This window comes from Erigeron canadensis, chromosome 1 (assembly GCF_010389155.1).
Source record: "Erigeron canadensis isolate Cc75 chromosome 1, C_canadensis_v1, whole genome shotgun sequence".
Classification (NCBI taxonomy): Eukaryota; Viridiplantae; Streptophyta; class Magnoliopsida; order Asterales; family Asteraceae; genus Erigeron; species Erigeron canadensis.
The window spans coordinates 10,461,169-10,473,957 of NC_057761.1; the positions used below are offsets into that span (position 1 = coordinate 10,461,169).

Sequence of the window (12,789 nt, forward strand, 5' to 3'; positions counted from 1 at the left end):
TAGTTGCTCAAAAAATGTCTCTTCTCTCTCCTAGGGTTTTTTATTTTCCCCTTCCGATCGTACAATAGGTACGTTATCTTCTTCTTTTTCTTTTTTATCTTTTGATTGTCATATTTTGATGTCGAAAGGAGGCATCAAAACCACTGAATCGACCGTCATTTGGTCGAAATTAAACAAGTTTGTTGATAAATATATTCCTGGGAAAATATCACCCTTTTTAATTCCCTCTGATGGTGATACTGTTCTTACTCCCCCGATGGGTATGTTGGTTTTTACATCAAATCAATGACTGACGGTAATGTTAGATACCCTTTTTCATCCTTTATGCTTGGTGTAACATCTCAAACTTTTCAAGATTGACTTATTGACTTGACCGTTAGTCAACGTTAAGTTTCGTCAAGTTTTTATGCCTTAATTGGTTTATGTGTGATGAAGGTTCTATAGGTGTAAGGCTTTAATGCCTTAATGGTTGATGTGAATAAGTGTTTAAAGGTATAGTTTAATGCATTTAGAGGTGTTTAAAGTGTTTAATGAGTTGTAAGTATTCCCAAATGGAGTTTTGAGCTAAATATGAGCTCTATAGAAGTTCAGGGACGAGTTTTGACATAGGGTGAAACTTAAAAACGGGATTAGGGGTTAAGTAGACCCTAATTAGCATCACAAATCAGTTTCTTCTTCTTCTTATTCAAACCCTAGCCGCTCCCTTGTTCTCTTGAGCAATCCTAGTGCGTTTATTGCGATTTCGGGTGGATTTATGATTAATCGATGCACGTATTCGATCCGTTAATCATCCTCCAAGGTATAGATGGTAATCCTTGCTTATTATCACTCATTTTCATCCATATAATTCGTTCATAGCTGGATCTATTGAGTAATGGTTGATTTCAATCGTTTTGTGGTTAGATTTGACAATTTCGGGTGAATCGGTGATTGTTATTGCAATCATTTAGTATCTAGAGATTTCCTACAGGTATGGAATCATTGTTAATGTCATTTTAATGTTCAAATATGACCAACATAGGGTTCACACCTGGTCTTGAGGCTTGAGTTGGATTCGATTATGTTTGTGAGTCGATTTAGGTCAAAACGGGTGTCAAATCAATCGTCGGATGTGCTTATTGAATCCATGAATCAATATATGATTTCATAGTTTCAAATGATTTATATTTTGGTATATATGAACTGTAGAGGTCATGGGGATCAACCATGTATGTTTGATGATCGAAATTGCTTTCAAAACGATAAGGATTTCAAGGCCTGATTCTGTTGTCATATTGCAAAAATCATATCTTTTTTATTAGAATGAGTTAAGAGATGAATCTTATATTTTTGAAAAGTTATATGTGTCCCCTAAATTCGTTATGAACAAAGTTTCCGGTGAATCTTCCAACAGATATGCGAAAAATGTCGATTTCCAGAAGTGGTCAAGTTTCGGACGAATTCTGCAGACCTGTCTTGCAAACGTCATAAATCATTCATTCGAAAACTTCAAGAGTCAAACTTTATATCCCTAGAAAGGTCTTTGAATTTACTGCATTTCATAAGAGCTAAGTTTTTACTCATTTGGTCATCTAGAGGTCAAAAAGTTGCCTGCAACTGAAGGGCACGAGTTAGTCTTTCGATCTGCACTCCAGGTGCGACGCACCAAGTGGGAGTGCGACGCAAAACGTGCCCAGTCTTCACAAAACATGTTGTTTGGCTTATATGTCGATCTTATACTCGTTTTAGGTATTCGGGAGCACTTAGCAAGCACTGTAAGGCTTATGTATCTCATTGTAAGCAGTACCAAGGTAAGATACACTACTTTGACACGCTGAAGGTTCAACATAAACATGATTTTCATATAATAACTTCCCTAATAATAACTTGTTTGCTTATGAGTATTCGGGGTTATACGGGAGGTGATATGGGCTATGTACATGACTATTGAGGCCTGAAATGTAGTCCCTATGATATGAAATGTAACGATATGTTATGCAATGATATGATATGTAATGATATGCTATGAAATGTTATGCAATGATATGAGATGTGATGATATGTAATGATATGCTATGAAATGTTATGCAATGATATGAGACGTGATGATATGAAATGAAATGCTATGAAATGTGATGTATGATGATGATAAGTGAAATGTGCATGATTACATAGCTTGTTCATCTAGTTCACTAGACTTATTAAGTTGCCATGACACGTGCACGTTTAAGGGCCCAAACGTAAAAGATGTATATGTGATGATTGTTTAGGTTGTGTAAACACCTAAACTATATTTGATGTGAAATCGAGCTCGTAAATTTGATGTGAAAGTGTTAAGCTTAACCCGTACTTGCCCTTGCCCGGTTAAGTGCGTTGATGTGGTTGCTCGGGTGGCTCCTTGCAACATGGTCATGATGTGAAAAGTAATACGGGAGGCCTGACCCGCCCCACTTGTCATTGAACATACGGATTACTCCTGGATTGGCTTGCCATTCCTTAACGACATTGATGTACAGCCGTAAGGTTTGTCCATCTAGTCGGGTGTGACTTATGTCACACTTAATGAGATGTATATATGATATGATGTGCGTGACTTATGTCACTCTTGCAAAGATGATATGTGAAAAAGATGTGAAAGATGACTAGGAACATTTATGATGACCCATCCTAATATGAAAGATGTTGATGCTATGATAAGTATGTGAGATGATATGTTTGATGATATGTGCCTTAACGATTTAATATGACTTTTATATAATGTTTTAAATGGACAAACGTTTTATAAACTATGTGTTATCTTACTTAGCTAATTCGTTAGCTACCACTTGCTCTTTTAAATGTGTTGTGCCCTCAGGTCCAACAATAGTGAGCAGGTAGATGTGAGAAGATGTGAGGCACGGGTAGATGATTTTGAAGCTGGCTATAGTTTACCCATAGTGGCTGCTCGCTTTAGACATTTGTTTTATGTTTAGATCATAATGACTTGTATTGATGATGTGCTCGGTTGTTTAATGTTGGGCAACCGATGGATTTCCATTTAGACTTATTTTGATGATATGGCTAGTAACACCATTTAATGAATAAACCAAACAAATTTTGCTGGTTTGGACTTTTAAAGTTTAATTCCGCTTTGTTTGACGCCGTTAGGCAAAAGTTTTTGGAAATCCTTATTTTTAAACGACGGGTGTTACACTTGGTGTCCTTGATTATTTCGATGTCCATATCTCGACTGTAACACCACTAGGTTTGTCAAGAATAGTTGCTTTTGAGGTGATGTGTAGGGCGTGTGGCGGTGAACCGTCGTTAGATCTGTTTAGGTATTTTGTGCAAACATGCCCCTCTGGTGATTGGGTTACAGTAGGTAACGGCTCTAAAGCCGGGTGTTTTAGAAGACGTGGCTTGGATATTCGTGAATGGAAGAATGATTTTATTTTCATGAAAACTTCCCTGATCCGTGATGGTTTTGAGTCTGTCACCGATAGGAGTTTGTTTTGTATCCATAAAGAGTATGAGAATCCCTTTCCTGATTATGTTTTTGGTGATTTGTGTCGAGAAATTCGATTGAACCCTATCAAGGTTGTAATGTACCCCGATGTTGTGCTGTATAAGGCTAAGTTGATAGGTACTTTGCCTGGTGGTGTAGATATAGATGGTAAGGATTTTGGTATTCTTGATTTTTGGCATTTAATTTATCTTATAGCTCTGATCATACTACCATTATTGCAGACATGACTTTCAGGAAATTCGTGAGGAAGGGTGTGAAGGAGGTGACTGCGATCCCTCGTATTGAGGGGCAAGGGAGTCTTGTTGCTGATGCAGGTTCGTCTGGTGTTTAAAATGATAATCCTGAGGTTTCCAGTGCTGTGGATCCCCTAGTTTTGAATGTAGATATGTCTGATGTTGAGATTCTTGGAGGCTCTGCTGCTAGTAAGATAGAAAAGAAGAAGAAGGTCCCTAGTGCTAGCATCCCTCAGTCTGTTGTAGGTCATGTTGTGAAGAGAAGGAAGGTTGATGATGCCAAGGCTGCTGATTTCCGCAGGCCTTTTGATCCGGACACAGGTTTGACTTTTTTCTTTTTGAACTCTCTTTTCTTTGTGCAATATACTATATAGTACTTGGTTATTGTAGATGCTCATGACCAGGAGTTTCTATCCTGGTTGGAAGGTGGAGACATGAATGCCCAAGATGTCAAAAAGATAGATAACATGGAAAACGAGACATTCCTTCGTGTATTCAAGAAAGATCGCCAATTTCACACTTATCTTGATGCAGTTGTTGCCAGACGCTTCTCAAGGATGTCTATTGATGTTAGGTCCAAAAGTTTGGAGGTGCAATCTCTATTGGCCACTGTTAAAGATTTGAAGGCTAGAGAGGCCAGGTTCGTGACCACCGTTGAGTCATCTGACATTGTCCAGGATTTGAAGCAGCAGATAAGTATGTTGAAGGCGGATGCGATGGTGCATGATGAGGCTATCTTGAAGTTGCAGCAGGAATATGTGGAAGAACGTGAGCGTAGCAGGCTGTTATGTAAACATGTTGAAAGCTTGAAGCAGGATCGGGTCAGGTTGGTTACAGAAGTGATTCCCTATGTGAGCAGGTCTTTGTTATATAGTGATGAAGTGGGTCAGCTGTTGGGGGAATTAACTTCAGCTGAGAGAGCTGATGAGAGGTCAACCGTATTGGAGGAATTTGTTGTTGAGGGAAAATGTGACTTACAATGCAGAGGAGTATTCGTTGCCACTGCCTCCCATGACCTCGATGTAGCCGACTAGAAATGGAAGGACGCTATTTTTTCTTTCCTGGAAAAGGTTGTTGTTGACCCCAACGCTGCTGTTGAGGACCTGTTGAAGATTGTCCCTGATGTGATCCAACCTGAAGCTACTGCCCCCCTGAATGATATGTCTAAGGCCTACGTGCCTCTTGACATGGCGTATGTGCCAGTTTGAACAATATTTCTTTTGACAACAGATTTGTTATGCTGTTTTGAACAATTTACCTTTATGTCTGTAGTTACTTGTGAATATTAGCTTTTGCCCTCAGTGGTTTAATGGTTGCGGTCTAATCGACTTCTTTGCTAATATTAAGAAACTCTGTTTCTTTAGCTTGGGAGTTGTTGTTGCTTATTTGAAACAATATCGCAGCTTAAAAGCTATCTAATTACTGTAGTCTTATATGCTGCTTTTCCAAGTATTTATGCAACTTTGGTAGTTGCTTTTGCAGTTTTAAGAACTGTTTATGAAGCAGTTATTACTGCTTTTCTTTCGCACCCACTTGCATGCTATTTTATGTGGATATATCCATAGGTGTTTGTTTGGACTATAGGTCCTTCTAATTTTTTGTTTTTGGAGTTCCAGCATATGGGCGTCCCCATTTTGGCGCACATGTATTGCTATGCGTGTATATTTTTACTTTTTATGCGCATATATGCGTCTTTTTCAAAGAAAGTAATTTTGAGAAATAAGAAGCCTTTATTTACTAATATAAGTGAGGTTACATACCAGATCCTCTAGGCTTTTAAAGATAAAAAAGACTAATTGTTCTTATAAATGGAGCTTGTCTTTGGACGTATCACTATCCATCTAAACGCCCAAAGTAGGGTCCTTCACTCCATGAGAGCCATTGGGGGCCATCTTGGCCTTCTTCAGATAACCTCTTTGCCTTTGTCACCAAGGTCCCTACCCCTCCGTTCGAGTCATACTTGATCATGCCATGTGCCACGGACGGGATCATTTCAAATTTCTGGATTCCGGGTCTCCCTAGGATTGGTTGGAAGGGTGATGTTCCGCTTACCACCAAGAACTTAATCTTCTCTTTTCACTTCTAGCGTCCCTCTCCTATTGTTGTTTGCATTGACAGTTTTCCTAGCGGTTTAGCTGTATTTCCGGAATACCCTTGTACCGAAGCTTCTGTCTTCTTGAAGTTCGTTCGTGACACAGGGTGTAACTTCCAGAATGCTTTTTCATATCGGACATTGCATTCGCTTCGTGTATCCACAATAATGTCTTTCACTTTTGACATTTCTAGAAGCGCTGAAATTACCAGGGGATCTCTGAAGACTTTGCCATTGTAGGTTGAAGGAAACGTGATGCTCCTCATATCTCCCCTGTAGGTCTTCGGTAGCGAATGTCCTGCTCAAGGCTTGTTTTTTATGATAATATAAATAGTTTTTTCAAGGCCTTTTTTCTTTTCATCTACGTCATCCTCTTTCTTCATGCCCTGTTGTTGCCTGACACTTTTTACTAAGTGTGAGAGCTTTTCTTCGTTGATTGCTTCTTCTATAGCTTTCCGGAGTAGCCAACACGCATTTGTGTCATGGCCATGGTTCCTGTGGAACTCGCAATACTTTTCTGGGTCTTTCATGTTTTTTCCGCTTAATCTAGGCGGGGTAGGGAAAGTTTTTGCGACACTTTTGGTGAGTAATATTTCTTTTGGGCTTTTATGTAGTTCCGGAAGATTGACCTTGAGGTATCTTTGTCATCCTTGTGATACGGGTTTTATCTTGATTTTTCTCTATCGTTTGCCCATTTTCCTTTTCTACTTGCTGGAGTTTCCTTTTCGTGCGTGGGGCTTGTGTCTCCCTTCGAAGCGGTGTCCCTGGCGTCGAGGTATACGTGAGCCCTTTTCTGAACCACTTCGTATGTTTTTGGGAGGTCCCTATAAAGGAACTCGACCAGCCCTCTACTCCGGAGGCCGTGCAGTAGCCCAGATATCCTTTGTGACTCTGGAAGATCTACGATATCCTCTGTCTCGGTGGTTAATATGTCCATGAATACTCTGCAACCTTCCGTGTCTTTCTGTTTTATTCCATGGGCAGCCACATGGATTTTCTTGTGTTTCTTTTGTTGGCTGAAATGGGCCCTGAATTTTTCTTTAAGGTCATCAAAACTAACGATGGATCCTTTTGTGACGTTCTTCAGCCATTCTCTAGCATCTCATTCGAGTGTGTATCTGAACATTCTGCATGCAATCGGCACGTTCCAGACCTTCATCTCTGCCGCTCCTTCAAATGCTTCCAAGAAATCGCCCGGATCACTTTTTCCTTTGTATGTTCCCAGATGGGAAGGATATTTCAGATCCTTTGGAAGGGGATAGTTTTGTATCCAGGAGACAAATGGCGAGTTCTCGACACTTCCTCCGACCATTTGTAATTCCAGAGCGTTTTGATATACTGGAGCTCCCCATCCCTGTGGGCCATAGGATCCTGTGACAGGGGCTGGCATGGTGTACTGTTGTTCCCCGATGCCTTGTGGGACCCCCTGGATCGATATGGTGTATTGTGATGCATAATACTGATGAGGTTGTGCCTGCCCTGTTGGTTCATTGCCATAAATTCCTCCTGAAGGTTGGGTACCGTATTGCTGCGAGGAGAATTGTTGTGCTCCAGGTCCATTCACGTTTCCATAGCCTTGGCTTGAAGGCATTTGATAGCCTTGTCCTGCAGGTCCTTGTAGGGTCTGGCCTGAAGGTCCTGATTGGCTTTGACCAATAGGTCCTTGGAAGGTTTGACTTGAAAGTCCTAGAAAGGTTTGACACGAGGGTCCTTGGATGGTTTGACTTGAAGGTCCTTGATAAGCTTGGCACGAGGGTCCTTGGAAGGTTTGACCCGAAGGTCCTTGATAACCTCCGGGTGGGACATTATGTCCAGAAGGTGCGTTGTTCATTGCGTCAGGTCTTCCTGGGACAGATCCTGACTGAGTTGCATTGGGAGACTGACCCCCAGGTCTTGCGGGTTCTGGGGGAACATTAGTTTGAGCGCTGGCTCCAGAGGCCGCGTTCTCTTGCCTCGAGGCCTCGGTTCCTTCTGGCCGTGTCCGATGCGGGGTGTTCGGGGCCAAAGGCCCTCATTTCCCAGGCCAAACCCGTAATCAGTTCTGACTCGAGATCTCGGTATTCAAGGGTATCGTCGGAGCCCCCTTGGAGGGGTGTCGGCGTCATAGTCATCCTCTATTTCATCGTCGAAGTTCAACGTCCTGCTGACGCCTTTGAGTGCCCCAGTACTTCGGAGATATCTAATGGTGTGATTGATATGACTATAATTTCGAATAATATAGTCTGGATCAAATAATTACGGGGTCCCAGATGGGGACCCTCACGTGAACCCCCTTGTCCCCCTGGTGTTTGTCCTGGGCGCTCAGTGTTTTCATCAACTCGACGATTAGCGTGCGGGTCGCCATTGATTGGTGTCTCAATTGTTGGCCCGGACTCGGGTGTGAAGTTTCCAGCCGGCTCGTTCCCAGTTGTTTCCTGGGAACCTTGCCCAAACCCTGGCGGGATATCACCCATTTTTCTTGATTCGATACAAAAACAGGATCTAGGGTGGTTATCGGATCTGAGTATAAGGTCCCACGGATGGCGCCAAATGTTTGTGCACCGAACCGAGGTTCGAACGATGGGAGATGATGGTTAGTTGTGGTTGTTTGTTGGCAATTCCCAAAAGGTAGAGTTGATCTCTTTACGCCAATTGAGTTCTTTGGACGATCAGTGTGTGATCGAATGTGTTTTTCCGAATGCCTTTAGTAGGTCTTGCGATCCTCCTTTTATAGGGGAAGTGTTCTTGGAGAACAAGTAGGTTGCTTAGGGTTTCTTAATTCTTAGGCCAGGGATATAATTTCACTAATTATTAGTTGGAGATGATAAGGCCAAATCCCGAATTTATAGGGGAACGATTCTTGTCCTTTCTATTTATCTGCGGAAGCCTTCGTTACGGACGACCACGTCAGGTCCTACGTTCCGCTGGAGGGGTATGTCATCAGCTACCTTCACAACAATCTCCAACGTTTTCCAAAGGGAGAAGCGGTGTTCGAGGCGCTATCACATGGTAGCGGATGTAATTCCTAAGTACTCTTAAGCATCCACGCTCACAAAAGTAATAATAACTTTTTCATCGATCTCCCTCTTAAAAGCTATACTAACATATTTAAATTTATAACTATTTTATCAAAATTACATACTAAGTTATCTATTTTATTGGAATAAAATGAAAATAGGTATAGAAAGTACAATTGTAGGAATTAAAATGAATATATCAAAGGAAAAGTGAAATTCGTGCCATTTACCCAAAGGAGACACGGGAAAAACTCCTAACTAAAATGAGGATCAAGCCACCAGTTTTCACCTCGTGTTGTTTTTGATATAGACCTAACCATGCCTTGAGGACCTAACCTCAAAATATAAGCATCAAGTTGCAATAACAATGAGTTAAAAATATTAACAAAAGGAATATCCCATGCTAGCAACCCACGAACAAAGTAACACAAGAAGCATCAACCTTTTAGCCAACATCCAAAGGATTTGCGAGCCATTCATTCCAGATATAAGATCGTTTTCTATGATGATTAGAGATCCAAAGGACGGAAAGGGAGACAATGGAAGTGAAAGTGTCACTATAGTTATTATGATTACTGTTATGAAGAGCGTTGTTTCTCTCCTTCCAAATATGCCACCACCAAATGCCCATTATTGCTTCTAAAGTTCCACGTTTGTCAGTAGTAAGTTGATAAGTGTTGTACCAAGAAACTTACACAGTGGGACTTCGACTGGGTTAATTTAATCTCTACCTATCAATGGTGAGACTTCGACTTGAAATAAACGAATACCCAAAAAGATTAATCTTTTCATGTGGCGTCTCCTTCGAAACGAGCTTCCTACCATTGTTAACTTGTTTGGACGTGGGGTGGACGTAGATTCGATACATTGCAATTTATGTGAAAATCGGATCGATGACATTAGTCATATTTTTAACTCTTCCTCTTTCATTTGTGATATTAAGATATTCTTAGGTTATAAAATATAATTAACAGATCTTTTTTAAAAAAATAGAAATAGAAATAAAAAATATCAAAATATCTTTTTCTAATCTTAGTTTATAAACCTGAAAAATATCCATTTCTTGTTTTTTTTTTTAAAAATTTATTATGTTTTCTGTTTTTCCTTTTTTTTATATAGTTCTAATAAATAAAAAAAGTGTTATAGACAAATAAGAAAATTACTTTTCTAACGGGACTACAATACTAGTGATATTTTATCATCATCTTTCACTATATCAAGATTAGTAATACTTTCTTAATGAAAAATATGTTTAAAATACTTATTTGCATATGTTTTCTTATTTAAGTACTTTTTTTAGTTAAGTGCAAAAATACCCCTGTGATTTGTCGTTTTTATCCTTGTTTTTAGCTTATCGCCAAAATCATCTCAGTGGTTTGCACTTCGTTTCTTCAATAAGTAACTCAGGTGCAAGTTATGTGAGGAACATTTACATCATTTCAATCCAATTCTTCTTCATTTCTTTAAAATGTTTATTGTATTTGTAATTATTAACCCCTTTGTTAACTTTTGTTTTCTAGTTGAGACATTAATCGAATACATTGTATTCGTTATCTAACTATGTTTTATTTATATAAAAATAGAGTTGTCAATGTTATGATATATATTAGTAACAAGTCCTATTTATAAATGGGAGCTGATCCCTACACAAAACTAATTCTCCATACACAATAATTATATTTAATTAGACTATTTTACCCTTACATCTAATTTTAATATTTTACCCTCTAATTTTACCCTATTACATTACAACCACTTCTTTCATAATAAAACCCTAGAGGTTATCATCCTCATATGTTACACATACCCTATATTTTTTATTGCCGCCAAATCTCTTGATTAGAATACATGGAGACACAAACACAGGTAATGATTATCATTCGATGGCTTTTATTTTATTTTTTTATCTATTTTATTTGCTATATGTTGTGATCCCATAATCAATATATAAGTGATTAATCAGTCTGATCGATCTCTTTGAAGTATGTTTAATTATGGATATGTCTTTCACATGCCATTATGATTGATTAGTATATATATAGTATATGTTTTTTTATCATTTTATATCATGTGATATTATCTTACTTTACATAGACTTAGATTCTCACTGGTTTTTCTATTACATTAATCTCACTTGTGTTTTGTTTTTTACAAAACATATAATTATTTTTGTTATTACGTTTGTACAAATTCATAAGAATTGTGTGTGAATTAATGTAACACTTACATGTTAAAGTTCACTTAGCAGAATATCTCATTTGACCCAACTACTCCAACAATTCAAAGCGAAGAAATATATCTTGCTAGCTCTAAGTTTGAATCACGTGATGATCTGCTAAAAAGTGTACGAGAATTTTATGGTAGAAAGGGATACGGGTTATCTATTCGTGCTTCAAAGAAAGATAAACATGTGATCTTGCAATGTGACCGAAATGGCTCTTATCGAAATACAGTGCAACTTGGGAAACGTAAAAAGAGCACAACAACGCGTTTAACTAACTGCCCGTTCGAAATCATAGGCCAAAAGAGAAGTGATGACACTTGGACTTTTAAAGCAAAAACCTTAACACATAACCATGAGCCATTAGAAGATATCTCCGGTCTTCCATCATTCCGTCAATTGTCACCAAATAAGGTAAAAAGAGTAAAAGAAATGACTATGTCTGGCATACCTCCAAGACAAATCCATATCTAGGTGATTTTACGTCAACCGAATAGTATGACATGTGAGGTTTTATTTTTATTTTTTTCTTAGTTTTGTTGTTTTGCAACATCTTTCGTTTAATCATTTGTATTGCAGACTATAACTAATATTACGTGAATGTGTTCAGGTAAGGGAGACGATTTGCACTTGTGTTGATGACATGATGTTCAAAAAATGGTGATGGTGTTTTAATTGGGTAATTTAAAGATAAACTATCATGGTTTTTTTTTTTGTTATTAGTTGAGTTATGTTCTTCAATTTAGACGAGAATTTCTTTTGTTTTTTAAAGTTTGATTTATCATGGTGGAAGTTTAAGACTCATTTTGGTATTTTAAGTTGTTAAATGTAATTTGTTTTATTGATTTTTGAATTGATTTAGCATCAAGAGATATTGGGTTACAAATAGGGATGGAATCTTGTCATGTATATAATTTGTTTGTGGTCTTGTATGTCAATGAAAATGATTATATATACATATATCGTGTGAATAGATGTCGTGTTAATAAAATGATAAAGTGACAAATATAAGGTAGCTGTAATGTAAGATTGAAAATTAAAAGGGTTAAATATTGAAATTAGACATAAGGATAAAATAGACTAATTCAATATAATTTTTATGTATGGAAAATTAGTTTTGTGAAGATTACTTCCCTTTATAAATGTAGAGTCATGACAAGAATTGATTTTATTAAAGATCAAAAAACATTAATAGATAACAATGAAAAAAATATTTTTGATACTTGGTTATTTTACGTGTATTATTTACGAAATTTCTCATGAAGTGGAACTCCCGTGTCTATGTGTGTATATATGTAAGATTAACAATTATTCAATTAGTTTCACTAAAACCCTACCGTTCGTAAAATTAACACACTAAAACCCTAAATTCGATTTCAAATCATCGAAAATCTTTCCTCCAGCCGATCGAATGGGCAAAACCACCGTCGATACTTGCGCCTCAAAAATTGATTGTGCTGTTGATGTTGTTGTTGACCCACAAGTTAAAACCATGAATAAAGGCAAGAGGGATGCAGAGGAGATAATTGAGAATAAAGGAAAGAAGCCCAAGATAGTCAACGATGTTGTTGACCAGGCTGAATTTAGAGAGGAAATCTTGGAAGAGAGTTTATCGGATGATGAATTGATGACTCAGATCAAGAAAAAGATTATACCGCCATCAATTACTAGAGAAGATGTAAAATCCAGCACAAAAGAAGAGAGCGACATAACTTCTGAGCTGTCTAACCCGCGGTTGGGGGGTAAATTTAGGTGGTTTGCAC

General features: G+C 38.2%; 1 protein-coding gene and 1 long non-coding RNA gene across 2 annotated transcripts; one reads left to right on the forward strand and one right to left on the reverse strand.

Moving 5' to 3' along the window:
- The first annotated feature begins 765 nt into the window (after positions 1-765).
- LOC122598970 lies at positions 766-1,761 on the forward strand. Its single transcript, XR_006323809.1, has 3 exons — positions 766-799; positions 904-970; positions 1,729-1,761. It is a non-coding gene; the product is annotated as an uncharacterized LOC122598970 (long non-coding RNA).
- Positions 1,762-6,911: 5,150 nt separating this feature from the next.
- LOC122610096 (protein SSXT-like) lies at positions 6,912-8,262 on the reverse strand. The gene is made up of 2 exons (XM_043783116.1): positions 8,049-8,262; positions 6,912-7,819 (listed from the first exon to the last, which is right to left on the reverse strand). Exons 1-2 carry the CDS (start codon positions 8,260-8,262, stop codon positions 6,912-6,914), a joined length of 1,122 nt encoding a protein of 373 aa, XP_043639051.1.
- Between the last annotated feature and the right edge of the window lie 4,527 nt (positions 8,263-12,789).

What these genes read in the sequence shown, in the direction of transcription:
- LOC122610096 (XM_043783116.1), bottom strand. Translation starts at nt 8,262, where the DNA reads ATGGGTGATATCCCGCCAGGGTTTGGGCAAGGTTCCCAGGAAACAACT. An exon ending in GGGTCCCCATCTGGGACCCC is followed by an intron (nt 7,820 to 8,048) that starts GTAATTATTTGA and finishes CTGGGAAATGAG; the next exon opens with GGCCTTTGGCCCCGAACACC.